Source organism: Candoia aspera, chromosome 15, assembly GCF_035149785.1.
Source record: "Candoia aspera isolate rCanAsp1 chromosome 15, rCanAsp1.hap2, whole genome shotgun sequence".
Classification (NCBI taxonomy): Eukaryota; Metazoa; Chordata; class Lepidosauria; order Squamata; family Boidae; genus Candoia; species Candoia aspera.
The window spans coordinates 6,832,795-6,855,879 of record NC_086167.1 but is presented as its reverse complement, the minus strand read 5'-3'; the positions used below and the strand labels follow the sequence as shown (position 1 = coordinate 6,855,879).

Genomic DNA, 23,085 nt, shown 5'->3' with positions numbered 1-23,085 from the left:
CCTTCACTGGAATGGCACCAGTTTTGACAACTACAACTAGTTATTTGAATATACAGTGTGTGTGGGTGTGTGTATGTGTATGTGTATGTATGTGTGTATGTATTTATATATATATGTGTGTGTGTGTGTGTGTGTATATATATATATATATATTCTTTTCTCAAAGAAAGACACTTCCACTGTGTGTGTGGGGTGTCTTTCCCTAGTTTTATTCTCACAATGACAACCCTGCAGTTGGACCAAGAGAAGGGGACTGATGCAAAGTCACCTGGATCTTCCTGGCACAATGCCAGCCTCTTAACTGTTATGCAAATCTGGTTCAAATAGCGACTGTTCTTCATCCCACTTCCTTTAAAAAAAATCTTTTGAAGTGCAACTCACCACTTGCTTGATTTCAATCACTTTCACCCTCTTTGCCTTTCCTTCCCCTACCATATAGGTGTAAGAGTTGGGGGGGGGAGTTACAACATCCCTAGATTGCAAGGGAAGAGTGAGACCCCCATCTGGTCTCTTGCACTTGGCATCCTTTATCTTTTATTGATTTCACTGTAATTTCTTTGTTTGATTGTTGTGAGCCTCTTAGAGTCATTGAGAGTTGGGAAGCATACAAGTTTAATCATCATCATCATCATCATCATCACCACCATCAGGCTATGGAGGTACTTGATAAATGCTCAATATCACAATAACATTTAAGCCACCTCCCTCAAAAAACATCAATACAATCAGCTTCCTTGGAGTTGCTGTTGGGCCCAGATACCCAGAGGAGGACTCTTGTCTATTTCATCAGCTTAACTCTTCTCATTCCAGACCAGCCAGGTACCCCTGGGCCAAATTTCCTTATTTGGCATTATTCTTGGGCTTTGAGAAAGTCTGTCTCTCCTCTGCTCAGCAGGAGAGCTGATCGGCAACTAGCTGCACTACCCAGTGAAAGTTGTCCCCAGCCTGGCCTTTGAAACATAACCCATAGGACAGGCTTCTCAAGCCCCATTTGCAGGAGGGCTGGCTTCACACATTTGAAATCCCTTAAAAATGCATAACTGAAAACCTAAAAAGATGGATGCACCCTTCAACCCCTCTTAACTTGCTTGCACACTTATAGACACACACTCTCCCTCTCCGGCACCTTCTTGCTGACTGACCCTCATCTTGGGTGCCAGGAGGTAACCTCTGAAAGCAAATGCCCATTGCCTCATCTTACCTGGCCGTGGACACAGCAGATCCTGCAAAAAAGAACATCCTTGTACAACACGGACAATCGCAGCAACCAAAACGCCGAACAGTGAAAGAGGGAAGTGCGTGCAAAGTGTAGGGAGAGATCAACGCTCTAAAAGGCTGCTGGCTTTTTGGGGGTATAAAAGGAACCTGGCTTAAACCTTTATCACTTTCGTTTTTACTAAAGAGTAAAACGCAAGTAGCCATTTCCAGTACGCCAAGTCTGAAAAAAAAAAACTATATCCCCCATGAACGACTAATTCTATGATGGACCATGTTGTAGGGCATAACTATGAACAAGTACCTGTGTCTGTTTTTTCATTTATAATTTCGATATCTGCCCATCTCAGCCAGTGACTCTGGGCAGCTTACAATCATCAAAAATTATAAAACAGTTAAAAGTTTTAGCGTGTGGTATTTTTATGCAATTTTTTTTCCATTTCTCTCCCCATCTTTTTTTTCCTATCATTATGCTTGTTTTGATTAAGAGCCAGAATGCAAGTATAAAGGTATTTCTTATCTTTAAACACTGTTTAGGGCAGTGTTTCTGAACCTTGGCAACTTTAAGACGTGTGGACTTCAACTCCCAGAATTCCCCAGCCAGCATGGCTGGTTGAAGAATTCTGGGAGTTGGTGTCCACACGTCTTAAAGTTGCCAAGGTTGAGAAACACTGGTTTAGGGAGCTTTACGTCGATGAAGAGAGTTAAAATGCTTGAAACAAATAACTTCCTGAGCAGAAAGCTCTCAGTATGTGCTCTGGCCCCTGTCTTATTTCTGCCATAAAGGGGGAAAAAGGACTCTTGAAAACTCTTGAATCTTTTGTGCACACAAGAACAGAGGATCTGAGTAGCCATTGTGCCATTTATTATGAACTTCAGCCAGAGCCCCAAAAGCTTCATGAAGAAAGAACGTGTAACTTGAGCCTACTTGCCAAACTCAAAGATGCTGATCTGAAAGCACAGCCTGGAGCCCTTTGTCCAGGACAAAAAAACCCAGTTGAAACAGGTTCAGTTCCTCCAAATCAGCCACAAAATCACTTGCAGTAGGACCTGTCAAGGCCCTCATGAGATGGCCAAGGTTTGGTCAGATGCTGGAAATTGTGTCGGGGGAGGTCCAACCTATCTGTAGAACATGTATTTGAAGAAGACGATGGTGTGATCCATCAGAGATGGAGGGAAGAAGGCAACATGGTTCCTCAAACGTCACTAAATGTAGCCAGCACACAAAAAGGCAGTGGAATACAAGCACGGGAGACTTAAAACATCTGGAAGACAACATCTTCTATCACCTATGGATATAGACAGACAGACAGAGCTGCATAGGTGGTTAGCTGGCTGGCTAGATAGCGATAGGTAGGTTGGTAGATAAATGGGTAATTGATAGGTGATAAACAGATAATAGATATGTGATAGAAAGATAGATTGACAGATGATAGGTAGGCAGGTAGGTAGGTAAATAATAGAGAAGTGATTGATAGCAGAATAGGTAAAAATAGATTATATATAGGTGATGATAACAAAAAGATGGTAGAGAGAAGACAGACTGATGTAGAGATAGATAGATAGATGACAGAGTAATGATAGTGTGTGTGTGTGTGTGTAGAGAGAGAGAGAGAAAATGTACAAACATATATACATATACACACCTATATATGCTCTATTAACTACCTGCCTACCTTATCTATCATTTTGTGTGTGTGTGTAAGTATCTGTGGGTATATATGGGTGTGTACATGGGTCTGTGTACATGTGTCTGTGTACATATCTGTGTGTGTGTAGATAGAGAGATAATAGATGAAATTTAGAAAGATAGATGATGGATGGATAGATGATAGATAAACAGATAGGAGAGAGAGATAAAATAGAGAGAGCATGATGCTAGATAATAGAGAGATGAGAGAGAGAGAGACGGAGGGAGGGAAGATAGACAGACAGACAGACAGAGACGGAAAAGCCCTGGAAAATCAGCTTGGGAAGAGGAGAAGCGACTGGAGGGAGCAGCAGAACGCCAGGATGGAGGACGGAGGAGGCCCTGAAGCCTCCAGTGATTCTTGCTCAATCCTGCGCAGGGTCACCTGGTTGCTGTGGCAACGCCAGGCTCTTTGGGTTCATCGTCAGCCAAAGCCTCCTTCCCTGGCGATGGAGGAAATGGGGGGGGGTAGTGGGGAGGTGGGGCCCGGCCAGAGATCCCAGGAGGGAGAAAGAAGACCCCCGGCTCAGCCCCTCTGCTCTCACGGCCTCCCGCCAGCGGTGGGAGAGACGGTCCGATCAGCTGCTTCCTCGTTCTGCCTCCCCACCAAGGCAGGCAAGACCGAAAGAGGGAGGGGGATATAAGGGGGGGGGTCAAACAAGTCCCCCCCCATTCCACGCCTCCTTCATCAGTCAGTCAGTTGTGGTCCAGATGTGAAAACCCAAATATTATTGACACTGTTGTTATTGTTGCTATTGTTATTGCTGCTCTTTTGCTGTTGCTATTATTGTTGCTATTATTATTCCTGTTGTTATGGTTTGCTATTGCTCTTGTTATTGCTGTTGTTGCTGTTGTTATGGTTGCTACTGCTATTTTTGTTACTGTTCCTATTGCTATTGTTGCTGTTCTTACTAGTCATTGCTATTGCTGTTATTGTTATTGCTATGATTGCTAATATGGTTCTTATTGTTATTGTTGCTATTGTTGCTGCAGTTACTAGTTTATTGGTATTGGTATTGTTGCTATTGCTGTTCTTTTTCTTATTATGGGACAGCGTGTGAAATTTTAAGGTCTGTTACTCCATCAGGCAATAGCAAAGCAGGCTATGGATCTGGAAACAGGAGTAAACCATGCTCCTGTTTCTATCCCTTGTGATTATGATTATTGTTATCACCACCACTATTATTATTAGACATTGATTAACAACATCAAGCCATAGTATTCTTCCAGGTAGGCAAGCAATCTGAGAACCGTAATCTCAGACGTCATCATCATCGTCATTATTAATAGCAGTGGTATTACTATTAATAGTAGTCATATGGCAGGAGTAATAATACAGATAATAATATTCCACAAATGAACAACCATCCTAACCACAAAGCAATGGAACTGGTTTTAAAAGAGCATCGTTACAAAGCAGATCTGCGGCAGCATATTAAACATGCTGAAGGGCCATATCCTTGTTTCACTAATTACAGGTGTCACGAACAATACCCTTCTAGTATCCATGACTGGTTGTTTTAACAACTCAGAGCTGAACTCTGGGTAGCATTTCTATATGATTAAGCAAGCATGCTTAACTAGGCCACTTTTATTTGAACAACAACAACAAAAAAAATTGAATCTGCTCTGCTTGCCTGCTGTTTGCCACTAAAGATCTAAAGACTCTGCTTGCCCAGAGTCATTGTAATACGAGATGGGTGGTAAAGAAATATGACAAATAAATAAAAAATAAAATAAAATAAAAGATCTAGTTGGTCAGCAGCTCTTTGGGAAGCAGAGGGCAGCCAAAAAGAGATTTAAATTTGAAAAAAAATTAGAGTTGGGTGCTATACTATTTATTTATTTAATTTGTTTTTGGGTACCCCCTGACTTTAGAGCAGTGTTTCTCAACCTTGGCCACTTTAAGATGTGTGGACTCCAACTCCCAGAATTCCCCAGCCAGCTAATAATATTCATGGAATATTATTAAAGCTATGCTGGCTGGGGAATTCTGGGAGTTGGAGTCCACACATCTTAAAGTGCCCAAGGTTGAGAAACACTGCTCTAGAGCAATTCTGAGAGAGTTACAGAATTATAAAACAAGATTTAAAAAATGCAGTATATGATAAATAATGCACAAGATGGGAAATCCGGCCAAACAGCAAAGAAAACATACACAAAGCCCAACTAAGAAGGAACGCCATCTGCTCTACCCCAAGACCACTCCCTACATCTTTTTTTCAAATTTATTCATTTTGTACTTTCCCAAACCTAGTCCTGACCTGGCAGCCAGGTATGTACCAAAATGTGCATTTTTCCAAATTGGATGATGCAGTTTGCAGCATTAAAATGTGCCTTCCAAAATGTGTAAAAGTACACAGAACACTTACATCATAAAGAACCCGAAGTCAAAACTGCATGCAGTTGAAGTGCAAAAATGCAGTATATTATAATAGGATCAAAAACTTGCAAAAATGTAACCATTAGGAAAAGCACAAAAAGCATGCAGTTTCAAGCCAACTTTTAACAAGCTGATGTAGAAAGCAGTTGAAACTAACTCAATGCTGGAGCGAAAAATGCAGTAAAACCAATACTGGCTTTGGCCATAATTGCACAAGGAACATTATTCAAGTTATTTCAGCAACAAAGAAACGGTCCCTCTTTTCCCTATTATTTAGCATGAGGGCAGTGGGTGTGGTTGCTGCATTTCCACAATTTGAATGGCTACGTGATGCCATGATATTACTGTCCTTGATATATATATATATATATATATATATATCCTGACTGGAAAGATTCAACATTATCCACAATGGAGGTATGGCTGGTGAAGATGATGGAACTGGCTGAGATGGCTAAATTGACTTCTTTGATCAGAGAAAAGTCAATTTCTATGTTTATTGCTGAATGGAAACCCCTTATAGATGTTTTGCGTGAAACAGAAAAAATGAACTTAGGATTTATGGCTTTGATGATTAGCCAGGATAGATTATAGAAAGAAGAGCGTTAAGTCGGAACCAAAGAGTAAGAGGTAAACTTATAATTGTACTTATAACTGCTGTAAAGAACATTGGAAGCTATTTCTTTGTACCTTTTTTCTTTCTTTTCTATTTTTCTTTTACTTTTTCCCCCTTTTCTTGCACCTTTAACTTTCTCTTTGATTTAATTATTGGCTGAAGATGCTCTTCATGGACTCAGACTGATTACCCAAGCTTGGTTTTGAAGAGCAGATGCGTAACATGCCTTCTCGTGCCTGGGCGGCCCGACTTCCCAATACCATCTCGCAATATGGATTTCCAGTTCATTTTCCAGTCCAATTAGATTTGAATGCCAAGAAAAGTGTCCAACAAAGGGTTTTGGATGTGGCTGCCCAAGAGGATACAGCACCCCTTAAACGTGTCAAGTCCTTGAAGTGGCTGGCCCAACACAAATCAGTCTTTCAACTAGAAAAGTATTTTAACAACTTTCTTGCCCCAGTATCTCAGAAAAGCTTCTGTTAGAGCTCAGTTTGACCAATTAGACTCCATGGAACGATTTGGAAGGTTTTAAGGAGTTCCATACGAAGGAAGATAATGCATTTGTGGTGCCCCAGCTGCTGAAGATACCGCACATATCTTATTTGACTGCAAATTATACTCTGTAGACAGGACTGGCTGCTTAGATTTATATTTAAAAAACAAAAAATACTGGAGCAGCCAGCAGAAACTTTCTTATTTTTTACAGGGTAAGAACCAGCTCATTACTAGTAAGACTGCACTCTTTATATCAATCTTAAAGAGGACAGATTATTTAGACCAGATTGGAGTTTACTGTAGGAATGACGGTTTGATATGAATTTGTATTAGTTTTATTTGTACCTGCTTGTATTTACTTGTATGTTTATAATGGCTTTTTATTTTTTTTCTCTTATTCTTGATATGGCCAAAAGACTAAATCAATAGGGGGAGATGGGCGGTGATAAAAATTTGATAAACAAACAAATAAATAAATAAAGTATCTATCTATCTGATTTCTTTCTTTTTCTTTTCTTACTTTATATTAGTTTTTAATAGTTTTTATCTTCTTTTTTGAAAATTATAGATAGATAGAGGGATAGAGAGTTAGAGGTAGAGATAAACCTTGATTGGTTGGACCCACAAAGTCCTCAATAAGATTCTTTTTTTCCAGAACTGGCTTGAAGCCACTGCTGGGAGGGCCCCAAACCAGGGCACCTGTCAAACACTTTAAGTCCCCTATAAATCCTCTTTGGGAAGGTCCTGTTTATCTCCATCCCTGAAAAGTTGACCTTGATGCTTTGAAAAGCCCATTTGGAAAGGAACGCAAGGTCTCCGATACTTACCCTGGTGGGATGGAAGCTCTGCTACTTAGGATGGCTCCACGCTGTGTCCCAGGCCGGTTTAGGTTATTCTGACCTGGCAGTTGAGTATTGTTGGGTGCGCTCTGGCTTCGGGAGAAGGTGGTCACCTGCATCCCATTGGCAGAACGGGACTGCTCCATCTTGACCATCCCACCTGCCTGCACAGTCCCTAAAGACCACAATGCTGTCCCGTTGAAAGTATTGCTCTGACGGACCGCCAGCGTCCCGTTGCTATTGCCTGAAGAAACCTTCCGGCGTTGGGAGGCCAAGATGGCATTAGAAGCTGCTCGAGTGCTGTTCACCAGCAGGCACTGCTGGCACGAACAAGGATGCCCAGAATTGGTCCCCACCGGCCAGGACTGAGACTTAGGGATGGAGCCCATGATGAGCGGATAGGCTAAGTCCATGCGCCTCCGGAGACGGCGCTTTCTCTGTGTCTGGCGGTTCACTTGAGACATGCTGTTGAAGTAGATCAGGTAGCAAAACCCCAGCGAAGAGAGGTCCAACCACGGATGCTGCTTCTCGTATGCATTCTGGATGGTGATGCAGATGTCCATGTCATACGGTGTCCAGGAGTTGTTGTCATTCTCCCATTCCCATACCACCCCTTTGCCAGGAGCAGAAGAAGGATCGTAAAAATTCCTCCGCACTGGGCGCATTGTCCCTGAAAGAGACCACAGACAGATGAACTTACACAGCAGAGGAACTAAAGGTAAATAGTTGCATCGAATATTGCTGGAAGGATTCAAGGAAAGAAGACCACCAGCTATTAGGGTGTCCTAGTTTATTACATTATATTATGGTTCCAATACAAGAGAACCTCTGTAGCTCAGGGTCAAACGGTGGAGTCCTTGGTGCTCCCTGAGCTTGGTGGTTGGCTTGCAGATGTCTCGTTGCCCAACCCAGTCTTACATAGAGCATTCGTATTCTTATCTATGGATAAGGAGGACATCTTGCTTTGCCTGCTTCTGAGTTATAGGGATGTCTTTAAATCTTTAAATGTAAAAGGGTAAATTTTAAAGAGCATCCACTCAATAGAACATCTGTAGCTGAGGCTGGAACAATGGAATTCTTGGTGTTCTCTGAGCTTGGTGGTTGGCTTGCAGACGTTTCATGGCCCAACTAGGTAACATCATCAGTGCGAGGGAGTGTGGGAGTTCCCACTGATGAAGTTACCTAGTTGGGTATTGAAACGTCTCCAAGCCAACCACCAAGCTCAGAGAGCAGCAAGGACTCCACATTATTTTTTAGGTGTCATGGTTCCTGTTCCAACGTTCCTGAAACATCGCAATGAGTTCTCATGCCATGCTGGTATTGACACATGTTGTTGTACAGGAGGGGGCTGCTACTGCTCCTTGGTGCCAGGCAGCGAGCTGGATGATGTGAATCTAGAGGAATGCATGTTTGGCTATCTTAACTGGTCAAGGACATTACCCGAAGACTGCCAGCAACTGTTAGGAACACCTGCAAGGGGATGGAATTGTACTGACTCTGGGTGGAGGGGTTTGGGATTGCTTGGGAATTAATTGGGAGAAATCCCATGCTTTTAGTATTCTCAGCTTTGCCTGTGTTACTGCATACTAGTCATTATTAAATTAGATATCCATAGAATACGTGTGTGAGTCTGATTGCTATTTTGAATAGGCAGCCATTACATTAGGTTTTGGAAAACGAGCGGGTTAAGACCTTATGGGACTTTAATATCCAAAAGACAGGCCCCTTGTTCATAACATGCCTGATATAACAGTCATTGAAAAGAAGACAGTCTGGTTCATTGATGCTGCTATACCGGCTGAAGCTAGGATGGAGGAAAAGCAATTGGAAAAAATCACAAAATACCGGGACTTGCAGATCGAAGCTGAACGCTTATTGAAAAAGAAATCTGCTTACGGAAAAAGAAATCTCCAGTCCAGTTGTGATTGGAGCAATACCTAAAGAACTCCCTTGGCATTTGGGAATTTTGAATCTATTGGACCTGAACACCCTACTTTTACAAAAAAATAAAAATAAAAACCTTGCTTGCAACTGCCTATATCCTCAGATGCCACCTTAATCATTTTTAGGCCCTTGGCATGTGGGGTTCACGCTGAAGTTACCTAGTTGGTTAATGAAATGTCTGCAAGCAAACAACCAAGCTCAGAGAACACCAAGAAGCACAACGACGAATCCTCCTCCTCGTTATTTTAATGGTAAGAGGTTATATCTGTATAATATGCATTTATATCTGTATTGGAAGTCACTCTCTTTTTCTGTTTTCTATCTAATTTTGCACCTTTATAGTTTCTCATTTTCTTTAGTTCTGTATTCTATCTTATCTGTACTCTATATTTTATATTTTAACTCTACTTGTAAAATCAATAAAATTATATAGATAGAAAATCATCACCGTCATTATTATTATTATTATTATTATTATTTCTATTAGTGAAGTATAACAAACAATAAAAATATTATGTCTGTGATATTACAATAACAAAATGCATCTATTTTCAGCAATATATGCATTTCTGAAAATAAACTACACATAAAGGGAAAATAAAGGAAAAAAGGATTCAATTACTGTTCATACAAGATGCACTCAATCCTGAAACTAATTACTAAATCTAGCCCAGCGTTTCTCAACCTTGGCAAGTTTAAGATGCCTGGACTTCAACTCCCAGAATTCCCCAGCCAGCAAAGCACTTTTTTGGAGCTGCGGCTTTATATATTTTATATCTCTATCATCTATTTATCTATCTATCTACAGTATCTATCTATCCAGCTATCTATCCATCATCTATCTATCTATCTATCTATCTATCTATCTATCTATCTATCTATCATCTATCTATCATCTATCTATCTATCTATCTATCTTCATTTGAATATCCTCTTTCTGAAGTTCACAGGGCAAACAAAGTGGGAGAGAGGAAAAGGCATTTGTTTTTCCTATCAGAGAGAGAGGGAGGGGAGGGGATTCTCCCATGGTGACCTCTGATGAAAGACAGAAAGAAAGAGAGAGAGAGAGAAAGAAAGGGAGAGGGAGAGGGAATGGGAGAGGGAAAGGGAAAGGGAAATTCTCCCACGGTGACCTCAGATGGAATCTGCTGAGGGTTGAGGAGCACAAAGCGATCAGCAGAAAGGTGACATCAGCAGGAAGATCTGAGCAGAAGACAGGGGCTGCCCTTCCTCCCAGGACTGGCTGTGTGGAAACATCCACAGGAAAGCTAGCATTGTTCTACCTTACAAGGGATTGCAAGGTAGAACAATGGCTGGGCTGGACTGTTTCAGTGGCCAGAGGGCAAAGTCCTGTGACTAACCAAACTCTGGTCCAAACTGGCCAGGCAGTGGAGACACAGGGAGGAGCCCAGCATGGATGGAAGGATACACAGCACAATGCAAGTTTGTTGTACCAATGCGCGTTGGGAGCCTCCGAGTCAGCAGGACAGACAGGTGTGCTCTGGAGATGTGAAAAGATGGCTTGGCAAACCCATTCTTGCCAGGAGAGTTCCTGAGACTAGGCCTAGCTGGGTTTTAACACCTGGTATAGGATTTCTCATCATGGCTTGTTTAGAAAGAACGTGGTTTTTCCCCATGTTTCAGGACTTGTGTAGATGATAACGAAGGGCTGCATTGCTTAGGACGCATCCTGCTCACCGATGAATAAACACATGCACACTTTTTGCACTGCCTCCCCTCCCTCCCTCGGTTTGCTGATGGTGCAGCCCGAGCAATAGGCCATGCATGCAATCAATAATTATGTTTGAAGTGTTACGTTAACTATGCATCCCTCCCCAGGGGCTCATAAAGCTGAACAGCAGTACACCAGCAGTTTCCGTGGTGTTTGTTTTCAGCCAGCACGGTTTGGCAAGCGTCCTGCGGCTTCTGCTCGTAGCTGTCTGGAGCAGCAGGACCTGGGAAGAGACTATCAAGAACGAGGGGTGAATCTAGGTTGTAAGGGGTGCAGAGGATCGGCCTTGTATCAGGTTCTCGAAGTTGCCTCTAAAAAAAAAACTCTATGTAAAGCACTGAAATTTGGGGGGGTTGTCCTGCATTCATCCAATTGGGGTAGACTTTCTGAAATGCCCTGAAATTCATTCGTTCACCTCCATTAACTTGAGTCCCATTGATCAAGCAGTCTAGCCTAGGGCCAGTCAAACTATTTCTTCTGCACTGAATTAGTGCCCAAAATTTCACTCCAAGGAGAAAATTTCAGCAAAATTCCCAGGGACAGAATCGTGGGAGGGGAGTTCTTGCACTTACAGTAGTGAAAAGGTTGGCCAAGAAGGTGGGTGCAAAAGCCTTGTCTTTCACCGTACAGCTCTCTCCAGTTTCCACATAGGAGGAGAGGGATCTTCTTTCTTTAATCTCTCCCCTGCTAGTGCATGACACTGAGCTGAAATACAAGTTAATGACCTTAGCCATTCCTTTCCCTATAACAGCATAACTTGGATTTCAGCTCAGCATCATTTAAGAGACCCATTCATTGCATGTGGAGACACCCTCTTAATACTGTTGTTGTTCTTGGTGTTTGGAAAAGAGGATTGTGCTATTTAAATTTTTTTTTTGAAGTCTGTACGTAGGTCTTAGTTTTCTCCCAAGCATGCATTTGCAGAACATGTTCCTCAGTGGCTTAATTTTGCCTTCTTATTTATTGACACAAGCCACTGGGAGAAGGAATGCCATGTAATTGCCCTGTTTCCCATTAAAATAGGTAAAGGTAAAGGTTTCCCTTGACATTAAGTCCAGTCGCGTCCGACTCTAGGGGGCGGTGCTCATCTCCATTTCAAAGCCGAAGAGTCGGCGTTTGTCCATAGACACTTCCTCTGTGGTCATGTGGCTGGCATGACTAAACGGAACGCCGTTACCTGCCCGCCGAAGCAGTACCTATTAATCTACTCACACTGGCATGTTTTCGAACTGCTAGGTTGGCAGGAGCTGGGACTAGCCATGGGAGCTCACCCCGTCACGCTGATTCAAACCGCCAACCTTCCGATCGGCAAGCTCAGCAGCTCAGCGGTTTAACCTGCAGAGCCACCATTAAAATACTATGTAGTTAAAAGACCTATGAGAAGACATGAAATGCTGCTCTCTCTCTCTCTGATTTGGCTTTGTGATGTCATCAAAGAGCCAATTCTGTATACCAGAATCATAAAGCCAAACATGAGCAAGGCCAACCCATTTTTACACTAGAAGAACACCATGTCCAACGAGGTTTGGGAAGACCCAGGTTCAAATTCCTCTCAGTCAACCCTTAGTTAAGGAATTTAAACCAGCTTCTCATATTCTCAGATTGGCCTATCTCATATGGCTGGGAGCTTAAATTAAGCGTGCATAGGAATCAGAGCCACATCAGCTGCTTTTACTTGATTAAAAATTCAGTAAATAATCAAACTCTGCTATAAACTCTATGTTGGAAACTCTGAAAGTGTGGCAGAACAGATGCATCTTTTACAAACCACCTAACTCAGTGTTTTTCAAACTTGGCAACTTTAAGATGGGTGGACTTCAACTTCCAAAATTCCCCAGTCAGCATGCTGGCTGGGGAATTCTGGGAGTTGAAGTCCACACCTTTTTTAAAGTTGCTGAGGTTGAACAACACTGACCTGTTTCAAGGAAGCAGATCTGCTACATCAACTGAACGATGGCATTCTACTAATATATCGCTTGGCATCTTTGGGCCCCAGGCAGCTGGCAAACCCATTTTTGCAGACCTATTCTCTAAGGTTGGCAATTTCAGGTGACCATTCTGTTCACTTTTATTTAGCTGAAAATAAAGGTTGGATTAAATACATTAAGCTTCTGTGGCTTCAGCACACCTCCTGTGGTTAGCTAAAATCCTCAACTCTGTCTAAAACAAAAATGGAATCTCAAAAAGCTCTCAATTCTCAGCTATTCCCCCTCCCATTAAAAAGAAGGAGAAATTTTGATTTCCTATGATATCATTTTGACTCCACCCTACCGGCTTCCTGACCCTGTTCTAACCGTTCTATAGACATTTGATCTGCTCAGCAATTTTGCATTTTTTCCCCCTCACTTGTACAACCTGACCTAAAACGAAAAGTGCAGCTTGACCAAACAGGGTGAACAGTTAAGACCTGGGAGGCATTTTCATCTGCCTGCCTTCTGTCCTTCTTTAATTGTAATTAATTAAAGCCATGTGGCTTTCTGTGTTTTGGGTAATGAAAACTGCTTTCAAAACAATAGCCTATGCTTTACCATCACCTCCCCTGACTGAGATTTTTAATGGGACATCCTTCCACCAATGTTGCTACAGAGCAGCAGAAAACTTCATTAACAACTCAATCACCCCAGGGTTTTTAATGCATTTTTCTACCTGCTGATTCCCACCATGTCTCAAAGCACTTTGAGACTCAGAACTGTCCAGCACCAGAAATCCAACAGCATGCTTGTCCCACAGATATTTCACCCCCACCTCAGTCTATCCAAAGAAAAGGACTCCAGGACAGACAACAAATAGGAGTTTTATATTGATTAATTTCTGGATGATAGGTGTATTTTCCACGGAGGAATATGGGGAAGTGTCAGGAAAACTGCATTTCCCCTGCGCAGAAGGGAACAAAACTTTTGCACACCTCCTCTGGCCATGCCAGAACGAAGTAAGTCCAAACGTACTACGTGCCCCAACCCATTTCACTGAATGTTCCCTTGCCATTGTGAGAATCTGAACACGGATTCTTGTTCATCAGGTTAAATAAGAATGGCCCAAAAAGATGGAATTTTTTCCCCCAGGCGCTACCGAAACACAACAGAAACCACCAAGCTGCATAATAACAACTCTGACCAGAACAAGGTTCACAGAAGCATCACATCATACGGTATGTGAATCTTCTACCTTATGCAGAGACCCTCTAAAATTCCAGGAAATCCCTTATGGAGAACATTGGTGAAGGACACTCCGGTTAAAGTCTCCTGTGGATCCAGCCTGTGTCCTGAACACTTCATGGGAATATCCATATAGGGATGTTTGGCAACAGCATAGACATTTGTTATATTGCTTTGGAGATGTTCTTTCATTTCCTAGGCTAGAAAGAACCTCAGGATTTCCTGGGAGTCTCCCATACAACTGTCCTGCTTGGCTTTTCAACTCAACCAGGGCCAGCCAGGAGCTGCTACTGCCTCACCCATTGTGTCAGAGGAGAGGAATGCCCAAACACCAGCACAACACTTGCCATTTCCCTTCCTCAAGACAGAGGTTACAGCAGCTCGGTTAACACATGTTTCCATGTGCTTTGATTCAAGTAACCGATTTTCCTATGTGCGCATGACACCATGAACCATCAAATAAGGGTTGGGGTTGGGTTTCCACAACGTGCAAAATTAAAATGTGGTTGATGACTCAGGGTGTCCCACAAACACATCCCACAATCTCTAAGCTACTTCTTAACCGTGGACTCTTCCTCCTCCCAAACAATTTGGGCGACTATTAAATCAGTAACTCAGCAAATCAGCCAGATGCTTACTTTTCAAAACATCTTCTTCTTTCTTGGTGTTTGGGGGCAGAGGTGATAAAAGAGAGACTTTCTGGACATCTTCAGGAGATAAAAGGCAAAATCCTGTCTGGAAAACTGGAGAGCTGGGTTGAATCAATTAGAGGAATCAATTAGAGTGATCTAATTGATCAATTGCCATTGGAAGACCTGGAAGATCAGGTTAGGGCCAGATTGTCATAGAAAAAAATCTATCCATGGTTGCTAAGAGTTGACAATGACTTGATGGCACCTGATCAACCAACTGATCAATTAGAGTGATCAATTCAACATAGCTCCATTGGCAAGAGGCTGTTTGCTCTGATGGGGTTCACCTCACATGCTAAATTTCGCTTAATTCAACTATGGTTTGCTGAATTAATCCAACTGCCCAAGCTCAAACACCCTACAGTTGATCAAGTTTGAGGAAGTACCAGCTACGCAGACTTCAGGTGGGTGCCTTTAATGCTCATCTTGGGTTAAATACAGAATCTTGGAAACCATAAGAGGAATTTCTAAGCCTCATTTCTAGTGAGCTCATTAAGGCTGAGTCTCTCTGAATGATTGGAAATGCTTCTTCTCAGCATGGATGTTGTAGGAGGAGAGTCGGGGTTACACTATGGTGGCCCCAAATCAGAAGGAGTCTGGTAGTTTAAACTTGAAATGTTAAATGGATTAACTGGATCTTCTACATCAATTTAGCCCAGTGTTTCTCAACTTTGGCGAGTTTAAGAAGGATGGACTTCAACTCCCAGAATTCTAGGAGTTGCTAAACTCACCAAGGTAGAGAAACACTGGTTTAGCCACTCCAGGGATCTGATGAAGGGAACCACAGCTCACAAAAGCTGATGCCATTGGATAAAATTGGCTAGTTGGAAAACTCCAGATTTTTGACTTCCTCCTAAATTTCTCTCCACCTGGATTGAGTTGTTGTTTATGAAGTAAGCTCCCAACAAATTCCTTCTTATCTTCTTTATATCTACTCTCCTTTCTACTCCTTTCCCAGCCTCCCCACAATTTCTCAGTGTTCAAAGAACACATTGAACACAAATCAGCCAACCATATTTCAGCCCTAGCATGTTGGGTGAACCATCTGGGATAGTGCTCACTCACTACGCTAAGCTATGCTTTGTTTATGTGAGATTATTTATGGAATAAGTCTTTGGCACCAAGCCCCAGTTTACAAACCATGATGACTGGCTTTCCATAATAGGTTAAACTCAAGCCATAGAGACTATGATATGTTAATGGCTTCTACCCGTTTCATAATGGGCACAGGATGCTGGAATTGAAGAATCTCATCTCTTGCTTGGGCATCAAGGTATCCACTGTGTTTTTTTGTGTGTGTGTCTATGATTATGTGATTGATGCCTCCCCCCTTTTTACATGGTGGGGCTTTGAGTGCACATCTGCCATCTTGGCTTTTTTGACCTCCCTCTAAATGTCCCTGAACACCGCACTGAACTGGATAGGCCTTCGGCCTGTGCACATTCTCATTCTTCCATCACAATCATCAAAAGAAAAGTGTCACCGTAAAATGGAAAACAAAAATTAGCACAGCTGACAAGGGTGGGCAAGTTCTTGAGTGGATCCGCACATTTGAATATTCAAAGCAATTTGATTCTTCCAATCAAATGGAGCACACTGAAATTAAGTCTTACTGAGCTTGACCCTTTCTGCCTCTCCATGTGAAGCATCCAGACTGGACCAAATCAAATTGGATCTGATTCAGACATTAGTTCCTCCCTACTTTCAACTCTCAGATCGGAATAATGCTCCAAATTGCCTTGAAAGCTTGAATCAAATTGATTTCTGGAATCAATCTGAACATTCAAACCACCAGTCCAAATTCTCACCATTAACAACTGGCTCACAGAGGGGTTCAATCCCATTCTTTAGGATGGTGACAGCTTTGATCTTATCACACATCTGCCCCTTTTCCTGCCTTGCACTGTTTTTGGTCTTTTACACAACCCAGGAAAAAGGTTTCCACGTGCAACCCCCCACACACACACACACAACCCTTTTTTCTCATCCCTGTTTGCCCAGCCTGGTTAATTGCTGTAATTATGGCTATTAATCAACTGCCTTCTAAGCAGTGAAGCGGAAAGGAGAAGATTGAATTAGGCATCTGCTTTTTGCTGAATCAGCTCCTTTCTTCCTTGGGAAGAAGACGGCCTGGGGAAGCTGACAGCTGTGGGTAATCACAGGGTTGCCTCATTCAACCTCCTCCTTCCACGCACAGGCTGAACAGAAAGCAGGAGAGGCCCTCTGCTTGGCTGCAGCATTTCAGCCCAAATTGGCCGGGATGGATATGAAGGGTCTGTTGCAAAGAAATTCTGTAAGAGATTCTTGTCTTCACAGCTGGGTGACTGGGTGTGAATTTTATGCAGAAAAAGCAGAGATAGCTGCTGGAATCAAAGGCCACAGCATTTTCTGGAGAAAGAAAAGATTGAAAGGATTTCTAGTCTTTGTGGGTTACAACCAAATGCTTAAAACCACGATCTGATTTACACAGACCATGTGAAGAGGTACTGTGGTGCCATGCGCTGGTTTTGGCTCGGTGTGTTGTGAACCCAGCCAACGGTGGATTGTGCCCGTGGTGCCCAAACATAAACTACGAGCATGGGCATTGTGAGCAAGTTGTGGGCACGTGAGTTCAGTATCAGGGGAGAGTGGTATTAGCTAGCCAACCAGGCTCGGCGAGAGCGGTCAAGGGTGATGGGTGATGGGAGCTGGAAGATGTTTAAAAAACCATAGGTTCACCGTCCCTGCCTTAGAGGATGATGTAAAAGTGCTAAACAGAAATCTAAACTTATTCAGAGGAGAGTGTTTTAACGTTCTGGGTATCTTTGTGGCCTCTCCCCTTTAGCAAAGCGAAGCAAAATTATGCCAAACCATCTGTTTGCGTAAGTCATAAACTGCAATTGCATTCGTACAGTTCCTTTAATATCCATCGAGGCCTTTCTCCATCACTGATGTTACTGTAGTTTAGGAAGCCTGGCTGCCAATGTTGAAGATTGGTCTAATTAGTGGTCCAATTAGCCAGTTTGGTCTAGTGGTTCAGGCACCAGGCTGGAAACCAGGAGACAGAGAGTTCTAGTCCCGCCTTGGGCACGAAAGCCGGCTGGGTGGCCTCGGGCCAGTCCCTCTCTCTCAGCCCAACCCACCTCACAGGGTGGTTGTTGTGGGGAAACTAGGAGGGGAAGGAGTATGAGGTATGTTTGCCGCCGCCTTGAGTTATTTATAAAAATAATAAAGGTGGAATAAAAAAATCTAAAAACAGCATTTTGTAGATTATACGTTGTTGATGAGGAGGAGGAGGATTTTGCTCTAACTTTGCTGCCACTCAAAGCACTTACATGAAAGCAAGATAAACACCACCCCAACCCAGGCCTGAAGGCCAGCTTCCCCACAAGGGGGTGGGGGGAAGAGAAGGAACTGCTTCTGGCATTACAGCCCTTACCCTAGAGATGTGGAGGGAGGGGAAAGGCTGTTGCTATATCATTCCATCACCATCATCAGGAGGCTGTGAGTTCTAGTCCCGCCTGAGCCATGTAAGTCAGCTGGGTGACCCTGGGCCAGTCCCTCTCTCTCAGCCCAAGAGCCAATCAGACGTGGTAGGAGAGTTCTAGTCCCACCTTAGGCATGAAAGACAGCTGGGTGACCTTGGGCCAGTCCCTCTCTCTTAGCCCAAGAGCCAATCAGACGTGGTATGAGAGTTCTAGTCCCACCTTAGGCATGAAAGACGGCTGGGTGACTTTGGGCCAGTCCCTCTCTCTCAGCCCAACCCACCTCACAGGGTGGTTGTTGTGGGGAAAATAGGAGGAGGAAGGTATGTTTGCCACCTTGAGTTATTTATAAAAATAATAAAGGCGGGATAGAAAATAAAATAAAATAATCCTCATCATCCTCATCATGTACACAACAATGTGAAATTACAGCTCCCAGTTCTTTAGCTGGAGTTGGCCTTCATTTATATCACGTTCTTCCCAAGAACCTGGGATGTCGTAATGATGTTGTTGTTGTTAGGAATAGTCCAGCCAAAAAACAGCCTCTCCATATTTCTGGAAAGTCCAGAAATACAAATCCAGCATGGAGGGCTGAAAGGTCCAAAGGAACCTACTATAGAAAGCCACAGAGATGACCCTGAAGGGCGAAAGTGACAGCTGGCAAAATATGACAAGCTCAAGAAAGGGAGAAGACGTTAGAAAGAAACTCAGAGTGATCCCACCTTGACTCTCCTTTGTGTAAGGGAGAGGGGAGGGAAGTTTCAGTTCACACCATTTGTTCCCTGCGCACGGGACCCAAAGTGATAAGCTAACCATATGCTTATCCCATGCTAAGTTGCAATGTAGTTGGCTTGTGTGGGGTCCATTGTGATCCACAGACCCAGCCCGTGTCTGAGCACGTTGTGGGAACCCAATCACTCTGGTTCATAAACAATGGTTTCAGCTTTCACACATTGTGGGAACCCAGCTAATCATGATCATGAACTATTCAATAAACCACTGTTGAGCAAACTCAACTCGGTTTCTGTCCTAACAGTGAGACACACACTGAGACGAGGAGTAGTTCTCTAGTGTTTATTACTGCTACATAAACAGAATCCTAACAAACTGAATAAGCGTGGGAAAAACCCAGACATATAAACCCCAAAAGCTAAGGCGGGCCTGATCTGTGTCTCTTTGAATGGCTGCTTAATTCCTCAGTACTACGCATGCGTTTTCCCCCCTGGATAGAGGCCCCCTCCTGCTCACCGTCATTACTCATGACAGTTTCCGTGTGAACATAGCAAGTGTCTTCCTGAGCTTCAAAGTGTTTCTGCTCCCTGGATTGGCCTCAGACTAATCCTAAACCTCTACCATGCAGGTAGGCAAGACCAAGAAAGCAAAAATCACACTGGCTTCACTAAATTGTCTTTAATGCTCTTGTGGGGGAAAATAGAGAATCTTGGAAACAGCGAGAGGAATTTCCACCCTCATTCACACTAAGTTCATCAAAGCTCAAGTTCATCATCAAGCTCAAGCTATCACGGTCATCATCATCATCATCATCTCTTTGAAAGCATGGAAATGCTTCTCCCTACCTCTCTGGTCACCTGGGCTCAGTTGCTGTTTATCAGACCAACTTCCAGGAGATTCACCTTGTATCTCTGGATTGTTTGTGTCTAATTTCCCTTCCCTTCCTTTCCCAACGATCTCTCACACCCTGGAACCTTCAGCCTGAATTTTAGGATCCTGGATATGTATGATGAAGTTGCAGAGGAAAAGCATTCTCATTCTCCCTCACTTTCTTGCTTGCTCCAGCTCAGAAGAGGATTGAGAAGAGCCTTCAGTTTAGACAGAGCCCTTGGCCACCTGCTTGGGTGACCCAGGTGCCTCATCCAAGCATCAGGCAGGCATGCCAACAGCTCCTGCAGTATTGGCTCAGGAAGCAATGCAGCATTCGGGCGGTTGCTGGAAGCCTGCGTGCAACAGATTGCAACAGCATGCAGGCAGCCTTATGAAAGCAGAAGTAGCCGGTCTCCACCCTTTTTCCTTCCCCGCTTCTTGCACAGACCCCAAAATATGTACCTTTGGAAGGGTAACCTGGCATTTACATTGCACACTCAACCTGGTTCCTGAATTAACTCCTTTGCATCATGCACAGAATCAAAACCTAAGCTGAGGGGGCAGGTTTGCACAACACACTAAACCAGAGAAAACCAAACCAAGATTAACACTTGCCAAACTTAGCCCCTGGTGCAAATGGGTTTTGTGAACACAGCCCAGGAACGGCAAACTGGAGTAAACCAAAATACTATTTTGTTTTTTAATGACATTTCTTCCCAGGCTTCCCTCAAGATTCTGAGCATGGTTTGGACTCCCATCTCTTACATTTTATCTTTCTATTATCCCAAATGTCAAATCCTTGATTGAAGAAACATGTTATCGTTTAGCTTTTGAACTGGCCCTTTATCAACCCAATGGAAGAACTGACCAACATGATTCCAGGTGGTCTAGCCTGAACCATCTCTTCAAAAAAAGGGAAAGACACTTCATGAGGTTATATTATTTATACTAAGAGAAGAGAAATGAGAGAAAGAAGCTTCCTCCCCTTTCTCCTCTTTTTAATTAGTATGATTTGTATTTTATATACACATTGTGATGTATTTTGTTTTATTTTATTCTTTCTGTTTTGTACTCACAGCAAATAAAACAATATAACATTTTCAACAGTTAAATGCCCAATGATTAGATTTGCTCACCTCACTAATCCATGATTTGGTACTTTTAGATTTGGCTTAATAAAGTCTTATAACTCCAACCATTGCTGTGTGTATCACAGTTCTGTACACAGTTGTTTATTTTCACTATTCACTATTTGGGAATAGTAAGTTTTATATTTTAAAAAATGAACATTTTTGTTACAGTCACTGACCAGAATTACAAAGAATGTTTTCTGTAAGTTTCAGTAAGTTTTATCCTTGCATTTCCTTTGAGCTGGTCTAGGACCAAGATGAAATAAACTGAACTGTGTAAACCATGGTGTCTGGTTTAAACTGATGACAATCCAGCCACCGAAGCTTATTTAAGAAACCATGGCTTCTTTCATTTGCAAACCGGTTGATTTTTTCTAGGCCTGCACTCTGCATCAACCGAGATGGGCTAGGCCAGGGTTTCTCTACCAGGGTTCTGTGGCACCCTAGGTTTCCACAAGAGATCACTAAGGGTTCCCTGGGAGATCACAATTTATTTGAAAATTATTTCAAATTCGGGCAACTTCACATGAAAGAGGTAAGTTTCATTCTTGATTTTCAGTTTAAGAACACTGTGAATGCATATAGACAGGCCTACCCATGAAACAGATATAATAATTTTGTAACTTCTGGCCTATCTTTGAGCCTGAATGGGCAGGGGTTCCCCGAGGCCTGGAAAATATTTCAAGGGTTCCTCCAGGTTGAGAAAGGCTGGCTTAGGTTGATGTGTAAATTCAAACTGGAGTCAAAGACGCATGCTGTTGAAAAGGTGCAGCCAGAAGATTCAAACAATACTGGGTGGAAACTAATGCCGTTCAAACAAACAAAGCCAGAAAATCAAGTTTGGTAAGTTACTAGATAAATAAATAATTAAAGCTCCATGGAGTCATGCGGGTCAAATGTTTAAATAGCAAAGCCTAAGGAATAAGGGAGAATAATTGCTTTCTACAATGAGCAAGCTTCCCCTAGTCTCTGCTGAATCCACCCAGCAATTGCATCAAATCTGCAACCCCATTCCAACTTTGCAGCTGGACTCTCCCTCCTGGCGTTTTCTTTCGGAAGCTATTTTCTTTTTCCTGGAAAAATGGCCAATTTCAAAGCTTTTACAATCTACGACAGGTCTGCTCGAGAGCAAACGAGGATGATTTTTCATTTCAAAGAATAATAATTAAAAAAACAAACAAACCAGGGAAGGTAGAAATTAGGAAGACAGGAGACACATGCTGCTGGCTGCGTTGCTGGAGCAGATCAAAGGTTTCAATATCCAGGTAAGGATTATCCTCTTATCTTAAACTATTCATCAAAGAAAGAAACAAGATTCTAAACTACAAATGTTCTTGTATTTTAAATTCCAGGCCGTCCACGATAAACAGGCAGAGGGAGAGGATCAACTAATTTTGTCCCTGCCTTCCCCAACTGGTACACCCCATAAGGTGGGCTTCAACTCCCATGCATGGAAGTGGGTTCTGGCATAGCTGGCTTAGATGAACTACAAATGGAATGAACAAACAAACAAACAAATAAATGAATATAACAGCTCTAAAGTCTTTAGGAGATAATACACTGCAATCTGTCACTGGCAATGTTCGGACTTAATGGCTGAGCTCACCCAGTGCATTAAACCCAAGTTAACAACACACAACTTTTTGGCTCACATCATCTGCCCAAACACGTATGGCTTCTCCCAATAGTCCTGGTTCCCAACAACGGTTGTGCTCCCACAGTAACTACAAATCACAAATGATCCATCTTCATTTTAACTTAGGGCAATTCTGGGAATCAGCATATAAATTTAATACATTATTGTTATGAGTACGGATGGTGAGCAGGAGGGGGCCCCTATCCAGGGGGGAAAACGCATGTGTAGTTTAGAGGCTTTGAACTGTCCTTCAAAGAAACTCAGAGCAGATCCGCCTTAAGTTTTGGGGTTTATCTGTCTGGGTTTTCCCACGCTTCTTCAGTTTGGTAGGACTTTCTGCCTACTATAGCAGTAAATAAAACACTAGAGACAATCTCCTCGTCTCAGTGTGGTTTATATTATTATTATTATTATTATTATTATTATTATTATTTAGCACACCCAACCAATATTTTGCCTCCATAAGAGTCTGTGTCAGACTCAGAAGGGGAC

At 42.7% G+C, this 23,085-nt stretch overlaps 1 protein-coding gene across 2 annotated transcripts in view; it reads right to left on the bottom strand.

Annotated features, from left to right (window-relative positions):
• DTX1 (deltex E3 ubiquitin ligase 1) overlaps positions 1–23,085 on the bottom strand; it is a 39,260-nt gene that overhangs the window by 10,020 nt on the left and 6,155 nt on the right. For both annotated transcript variants that reach the window (XM_063315514.1, XM_063315513.1), the window contains exon 2: positions 7,227–7,908. In XM_063315514.1, coding sequence (XP_063171584.1) covers positions 7,227–7,908 — 682 coding nt within the window. The remainder of the gene's footprint in view (positions 1–7,226; positions 7,909–23,085) is intronic.